The sequence below is a fragment of the Monopterus albus genome, unplaced genomic scaffold, assembly GCF_001952655.1.
Source record: "Monopterus albus unplaced genomic scaffold, M_albus_1.0 scaffold185.1, whole genome shotgun sequence".
Lineage (NCBI taxonomy): Eukaryota > Metazoa > Chordata > Actinopteri > Synbranchiformes > Synbranchidae > Monopterus > Monopterus albus.
The window spans coordinates 108,713-116,900 of NW_018128065.1; the positions used below are offsets into that span (position 1 = coordinate 108,713).

An 8,188-nucleotide genomic window follows, 5' to 3' on the forward strand; every position below is an offset into this window, starting at 1 on the left:
AAGTCCAATCTGCTGCCACGTCAACCTTCCGAGAATCAGCAGCTTGATCTATTAAATATGATCAGACACTCTGGACATGTGTCAGTTGCAGATTAAATAGTTACCAGATCAGCAGCCAAGGAACAGAAGTCCCACATTAATTGGAGCAGCTTTTCCTCTTAATGACAGAGATGTGAATGGGACGTCCTCACATCAGACCTAAAGCCAGCTAGATACAGATTTGTTCTCACCGCTGTCAGCAATGTTCAGAAGCTAAGCCTTACTTGAAGGGGCCTCAGTAATTTAATTTAATATTTTTCTCACCTGTTCAGCCTTCTGGTGAAAGACAGATGACATAGCGAGGATGGTGGAGCGCTCGTCGAGTGCAGCAGCAAAACTTTTCCAGTCCTGATCCAGCTGGCCTGAGATCTGCTTTATCTGTGTGGAGGCGTAGTGCCCGGCCTCAGCCAGACGGCTCGCGACAGACATGATTCTGTTGATGTTCACATAGGCATTCTGGGAAGAAAAGAACCATGCTGTTGGTAACCAACTGGATTTAGTTATTGTATCAAGACACTCAGATCTGTTTAAATAATGCTGGAAGCATGTTGTTTCTATCAAACTCTTGGTGATTTAAAACTTAGGTACATGGTGTCTAACAGCTTTGGACATGAAGATGAAGTGTTTTTCATCTCATACACAACTTGTGTGTATTTTCTGTTAGTTGTGTTTTTACTAACGTTTGAGCCGTTCTAAATTAAGACAAACAAAAAGTTCCACTAACACTAAGCTCCACTACTAAAACTGGAGTAATTCACTGTGTGCTCCTGGTAACCTCTTCCTATTTCTGTTGTCACACAGGGTGAACTATAGCAATGTGAGATTTATGGTTTTGATGCGACTATCTACCATGGAGTTCATGGCAAAATGGTTGTGTTGAGTCTGCAGCTCCACAGCATGTTGGTAACCTCGGCCGATCTCTGTGTGGCTCTGCAAGAACACTTCCTTGTTGTGCCTGATCCAGTCAAACATCTGCGCGCACACACACACACACACACACACCACACAGCAACATTAATAACACTGCAAAATGGCATGCATTCATTTTTTTTGTATCGGTTTGTGTCAAGTTGAATGAGGACACAAACAGAAATCATCTGCCATGAAAGCACATGTAAAGGACCACTTGATCATTTTAAAATGATTTCTTTCAGCGCACACGCCGCTGTAATCTTAACTCATGATTCACTTTTGTCTTGTTGTGGTTGAAAGCTCTGGAAAACTAGTAAGCGAACCTTGAGTTCAGATTCCTTTTGTCAAATGACTGCATCAAGATTTAAACACTATACTTTTTGTGTAGAGAAGCACAGTCCCTTGACTGATCTGAGCTTTGCCACTAACAAAATCTACTACTGACAGCGGGCAACTCCTTAAACTATTTTTTTTTTTTTACTGATGGTCACAGGATAGTTTACACACGGTATGTGTCTACACAAACGTGATGCAGACAGTAATGTAGAAAGAAGACTTCCCTCATTTTCTCTTGTTGGTGGCTTTGCTTTTACCCGCTGATCCATTCAAAGCCGGGACAAGCTTTGCATTTGCTTCTCCATCTGAATCAATCATTGCAGACATATGGAGGCTGGTTGTGGCGCTGTGTGGTGACCATGGCGACCACGACATGTACACAGTTTCTCTAGGTGTGTTTTCAACAGGACGAACACCTCATCAGGGCTTCCACAGGGTAAACTCGTCCACACACCCCCGCTGCTCCGCAGCATGACAACACCGATGTGGACCAAGCTGTTTTCTTTTTGCTCTCTGTTAGTTTGCAGTAAATATTTACTGTTCGTGCATGTGGATTTCTAAGTGTAGCAGCACAGAAAGTCAGCTGACGCCTGTCTGTCTGCACGTGTCTCAGTGTACAAGCTGCACCCCCATCAACAACATTTAGGATACTACCAAACACATGCAGCTCTTAGCACAAGACAGAACTAAGGTCGACATGGTTTAGCCATCTTGGATCCATGTAAATGCCTTTGTTGTCATAGTACTTCTGCCATAATGACTGGTGTTTTCATACCCACTCGTCTTTAAACCTGTACGTTTTGTCACCATGACATTCTGCTATTTGTTAGGTGTGTGGATGTCAGCAGAGCATGATCAATGATGTACATCAGTATTTTCTATTGTCTTCAAATGTTGTAGAGTTAACAAAATAAAAGCTTTTCAGAGGTTGCAATTAGCTGAAGAGCACAGTCTTTACATTTACAGCAGTCTGGATGAAGCCAAAAGAGTTTTACATTGTAATAAACAGGCTGTTATGTTCATGACCTTTCTGGTTTAAGTGAGTTATCCTCACTGATTTTCCACTGGATGAACTGCGAAGTGTGTTCCCCTGTTTAGATCAACACTACAGACTCATTTATTCAGATGACCACTCTGGACTTTCCAGAGACATGTGAAAAGGACAAAGAGCAATAAATACTTCACGAGGCTGTCCTAGAGGACCGAGACAGAACCCAAACACACATACATAGAAATGAAAACGAAATACGGTATTGAGTGAGACTTTATGTTTAAATAAATATTTGTCACACCCCACAAAGACATCCCAATGTGTAACAAGTTTATTATATTTGCTGCATTTTCTCCTGACACACAGCTCTGGTGGTGTGCTCTGCTCATTTGGTGACACAGGTAAGACTCACCTTCTCTGCGTCCTGTTCGAAGAGGCGGAGCTGGAAACACTGGTCCAGCTTCAGCTTCCGGACATGCCACATCTGGTGGAGGTGCTGCCTGGTGGAGTGCAGCTTATCCAGCAGACTGGCCACCTGTAAGAAGCATTGTTAGGTGATGCTTCCTTTGTCTTATTTATGTGGAACCAAGTTTAACTGGTGAAACAGATTTGTATGTTTTCTTTAAGAACACACCACAGTTCATCAGTGTCTACTGGACATTTGATCCTCCAGATTGATATTTAGTAATGGTGTCTGGTGGTGGTCCCAGTGTGTAACGGCAATTTCTTGCTCAAATTGAACCACTTAACTTGTGCAGATGTGTTTCTGCATCAGCTCACATCACCTGGAGTGATTGTGGACCACTTTCGTAGTGTTTTGCTGTTTGGTATAAATTCAAACCACTTCTACAATTGATGATGCATTTTCAAAACTCAGTTACTTTTTGGGTTTCATCACGTCTGTCGTTTTAACTTCCAGGCAGTGCTGTGTTAGTTGGTGTTTGAACTCAACCTGAGGGACATGTAAAAACATGCACGTCAACTCCATGATATACCTCAGAGCTGTCAATATTTCACTTTTAAACATGTAGGTGGCAGGAGCACTGGTCATTTTTATAAAGCTACTCAAAACTGTAAACAAAATCCTGTGCTGTCTTTGTTCTTAATAAATTGAACCATGTTTGTACTACTTTTTATTTTGTTCCTATTTCTATTTCTATTTAATTGCAAAGAACTCTGAGACATATATTGAAAAGGATGCAAGGTGACCAAAGTACAGTGCATATTGTGTTTGTAAAGAAGAGTGTATGTGTTTCATGCAAACCACCTGTGTACTAAAACTCACTCTGCTCTTACACAACTTCCTCCTGCTTACATGCAGCGATAACTTCTCATTAGCTCTAACGAGGGATCCTAACAAGCTGTGGGCCTCAGCTGCGTGATCTTGCATTATGGTACAGTGTACTTTTAATGGTCACATCACAGGCTGTAATGATCTTTTCCCTCCTGTCCTGTGGCTAAAATATGATTTTTTTTTTTTAAGAGAAATTGATGATGCTATATTCGGAGCTGTAGCGCCCTTCTCTAGGATGGGTTACTTACTTTGGGCACAAGGCTCTGGAAGTCAGCAGAGCCAGAGATGCAGTTCCTCCCTGAAAAACCATCACTAGATCGGATACACTGCAACAACCTCTGGCCTTCCCGGTCCAACTCCTCCACTGGAGCTTTCAGCACCTACAGGACAGGAGGAGAAGAAAGCAAAATGACTTCAGTGGCTGATTCAAACTTGTCTGTAGTGATGACAGGTCTAAATGTTTACCCTAGAGGCCATCTAGTTTCACTTCAGCTAATGGAAATGCAACTTTCCTGACAAAAGCTCTCTCACCTTTTTCTTCAGCTGTGTGTGCTCCTCTATCAACCGACGAGATCCCTCCACATCTGCAGGAAACTCCTTCTTAGACAGAAGCTCCTGCAACACACGGTGCAACAATTTTACCCTGGGATGAATGGCTCCACTAATCCCTCCATGCATCCATCTTGTCCTTGATGAACCATTCATTCATCAGCCCATTCATCTGTCTATCCCCTACCTGCAGCTCCTCCAGTCTGGACAGCAGGTGAACAGCGTTGGACATGAACTCCTCCAGAGAGACTCTCAGGTCCATCCACTCCTCATGGTTGTAGTCCAGAGAGCCATCGAAGTCATCCGTTAGCTGGGACGGATCCACCAGTTTTGCCAGACCTTCAACTGACACCATGTTGGTCTGGAACACACAAACAGAAATTCAACAGAAATATCAAAATACATGTTTTAAGCAGTGACAGATGATCCAGGTTAGTGCCATATGTTTCAGAAGGGAAACAAGGACTGACCTCAAAGGAGAACTTTGCACTGCCAAAGTTAGTTTTCTGTTTCTGCCAGAAGTTGTCCGGTTTGATGATGAGCGCCACACAGATCTCAGCTGGGAAAAACTCCTGCAGTGTCTTCAGCAAAGGCTTGATCAGTTCCCACTTAGAGCCACGCATATCAATGATGACAGTAAAACCACGTTTACATACATCCTCACTGAAGAAGAGACAGAATAAAGAGCACAGATAGATCAGATGACAGGTGGAAGGGGAGAGGGACCACAAACAAAGAGGTTAAGAGAAGGGCAAATGAGCTTTAAAATCCTAAACAAAAAAAAATATTAATCTTGTTACTTGCCAAAGTGTCACACTTTCCTATTAAGGTGAGTGGGAATATCTGTCTAAACCTATATTAAATTACCAGAGTAAAAACACAGCAAGGTGCTAATGAGAAACACTAGCGCACACTTCAGAATAGCCTCAATGATATCAAATTGTTTGACACAAATAGCAAAGGATAAGGATAATCACCTTTATTTGGCCAAGTATGTGACACACACAAGGGTTTGTTGATTGGGATTTCGTGATTGCCTAGGGGTTTTTCTAGAAATCTTCTAGAGGTTATGTTTGTTGATTGGGATTTCATGATTGCCTAGGGTTTTTTCTAGAAATCTTCTAGAGGTTATGTGTTAGACTGTTCCTTGGCAGCAAGCACTGACCTACTGAAGTCTCCACTGTTTCCAGTCTGTGCTAAGCTAAGCTAACTGGAGCTTTATATTCAGTGGACAGAGGTGGGAGTGGCATAAACCTGAACAAGTGTATTTCCCAACATGTAGAACTACGGTATTTGTTAAACACTTGATGCAAAATGAATGTCTAGCACCAATTCATCAAATTATTTTGGTAATTATAGAATCATGTGGTACAGAACAGATTGTATGTGTTACCACCCTGAAAGCAGAGAGAAACATGTTTTCATCCGTTTTCAAATAGATGTGCAATAAATATGATACCACGACACAGAAGTGCCTTCCACGTGGTGATATGGATCTGCTTGTTGCATGTTAATTTATGGGAGTTGTAGAGCGTGTACACACTATATAAAAATATATGTAAATATACAAAGAAATAAATTGGGTAAAAAGGAGAATGTTTAGAGCTGGGAGTCATTTACCGTGGTGTAAAGCTTTAAAATGTTCAATCAAAACAGCGTTCAATGAACACTGAAAATTGAAAGCAGATAGACTGGTTAAGGTGGAGGAGGTGCTTGGGAACCAGTGCAGAGCCAGCTGGGTATGCTGGAGTATACCAGGTCTTAAATTCAGCTACTGCTGATAAAGAAGTAAAAAATATGGTGAAAATGACCTCATCTCCACATATACTTACATGTACCCTCTATTACTATAAATTCAACAGCAGGACATCCATTAGATTCTGCCTCAAGGAAGCACAAACTCCCCTCGTCACCATGGAAACAGAAACCCCATTAGCAGGAGGAAGCAGAGCGGGGTTGTTAGCAATTGAATGGTAATAGAGATTTTGGGCTACTTTGGTTCAATCACACTGTGTTCTAGTCAGCCAGGTAAATGCACATCAGCAGCTGCAACCACAGAACAGGCTGGAAACTCTCCCTGATGTTACATTCAAGGACACTCTGACATCTAAGCCTCCATTTTATTTATAATTCCTCACATTCAATTATATTAATTTGATTCTCTAATATTTCAGCTTATCAATGCATTGCTTTTTAAGCAGGTGACTATTAATCCTTGATGTCAGGGAGTCCATGAATGCACCACCCAGACGTTTTAAAGCAGTGGTATTATGGCCCTTTTTGACCCACTTTTATAAACACTGAATGTATTTTAAACATATCTGTGACATTTTATTCACCCAGATTTGTTTAGATTTCTCTAAATCCACCCTCGCAAACAGCACAGATTCCCCTCAGTCCTATAGCAGCAGTTTCAGATATCATTAACATATATTATATTATTCATGAGCACTTACTCTGGGGCTGGGGGTGAAGAAGAGTCATCACCCCTAGCCAATTAAATGAATAATGCAAGAACTGTTATGGTCGCTGTTGATCTTAACCTTGTGTAAAGGTTGCAGCTGGAAACATAAGACAATATATAGAGATGTATGAACCACAGTCTGATTCTGAATGGGAAAGAGAAGAACCTGCTGCAGCAGACTGGAGACTTCATCGGGATGTTTCAGAACAGCAGGTTCATGTTCATTCTTTCAAACATACAGTAGGTGAAAGCAGCTAGCTAATAGCACAGCCATTTTCATTTAGTCCTCTACACTCTCAGCGTATTGCTGTGCAGGGCATGATGCATGATGACTATTATCCTGCCATCACCCTGATCCATCTCAAGCCTCTTTTTTTAATCATACCATCTCTTTAAAAATAATCTAACACACTCACAGTGTTAACAAAGGAATTGCTTGCTTGCTAGACTTGTTGCTGTTTTCACTACAACAGGTAAATCTGCTGGCTGGGTAGCTACGAGTGCTACAGATGATCTGAGACAAATTTCTTTTCACAGTCATTGGTACAGGATCTGCTTTGATGCCACTACTCATTAAGTCACCTAAAGCAGGTTTAAAAACATTTGCCATCTGCCATTCTTTCAAAGGGATACAGGTCTACTTAAAAAGCAGGGGGCTGTTATGTGACTGATTACTAGTATGATACTGATTATTGTCACTTTTCTCTGAACTTTGTTCCATCCTCACACTGTGATGAGGGGCCACAGGAATAAATGGGCTTGAAGTGAAGTGTGACTCGCTGCGGCCTGCTCCAAACACTGCTGCTTTCATGCTGATGCAAATCAAATGCCGCTCTCCATCTGCTACTGTGATGGTGAAGAAAGGAGCGTTTGATTCCTCAGTGTGGACAGCACTGAAGCACTCCACATGTGCTCCATCCTCAGCTGCTGCCTTCTAGTGTCTGTCACAATTAATTCTAGTTCACAAAATGTTATTGCTCTAAATTAACAACACAATAAAATCTAAAATAAAGAATACTACAGTACTTGTGCATGACGGGAATGTGCGTACCTGGGAACAGTAGACAAATAGGTTACCAGCCTCCTCAGGTCTTCTTGTTTTATTCGGTCATGGTTACTCCTGGCAGGAAACGTCAGGATTGGTCCTCCTCTTTTATCTCGCCCACCTGTGCATTTACACACAAACATTGTATGATGTTTAATGTTGCCACACATTTAAAAAGGTGTTTCTCTTAATGTCGAGAAATCAGACCAAAACCAACAATAAATGTGTTCTACTAAAGAACTGCCTGTGACGATACTACCTAGTAGTTGTAGTAGCAGTAGTAGTGGCAGATGTAGCAGTAGAAGCAATGGTTGTAGTAAGCCTAGTAGCAGCAGTAGTTGTGGTTTTAGTAATAGTAGCACCAGCAGTCATAGCAATACTAGCAATAACAGTGGCAACAAGGTCAAAGGTCAAAGTGTTTATTTGTCATATCCACAGTTAGGAAACGTGTTTCCTTGTACAATGAAATTCTTACTTTGCCGTCCACATGAATGACACACAATACAAGTGAAATATAAAGTAGATGTAAAATAACACAAATCTAAATAGGCAGTAACA

General features: G+C 41.5%; 1 protein-coding gene across 5 annotated transcripts in view; it reads right to left on the bottom strand.

Moving 5' to 3' along the window:
- kalrna (kalirin RhoGEF kinase a) overlaps positions 1–8,188 on the bottom strand; it is a 110,953-nt gene that overhangs the window by 67,967 nt on the left and 34,798 nt on the right. For all 5 annotated transcript variants that reach the window (XR_002276331.1, XM_020617091.1, XM_020617089.1 and 2 more), the window contains exons 3-10: positions 7,637–7,751; positions 4,592–4,784; positions 4,309–4,482; positions 4,104–4,187; positions 3,821–3,952; positions 2,691–2,813; positions 889–1,011; positions 304–495 (exon numbers count right to left, since the gene is read on the bottom strand). Coding sequence is in view for 4 of the 5 variants with exons in the window: in XM_020617091.1 (XP_020472747.1) it covers positions 304–495; positions 889–1,011; positions 2,691–2,813; positions 3,821–3,952; positions 4,104–4,187; positions 4,309–4,482; positions 4,592–4,784; positions 7,637–7,751 (1,136 nt within the window). In the remaining variant the exon portion in view is untranslated. The remainder of the gene's footprint in view (positions 1–303; positions 496–888; positions 1,012–2,690; positions 2,814–3,820; positions 3,953–4,103; positions 4,188–4,308; positions 4,483–4,591; positions 4,785–7,636; positions 7,752–8,188) is intronic.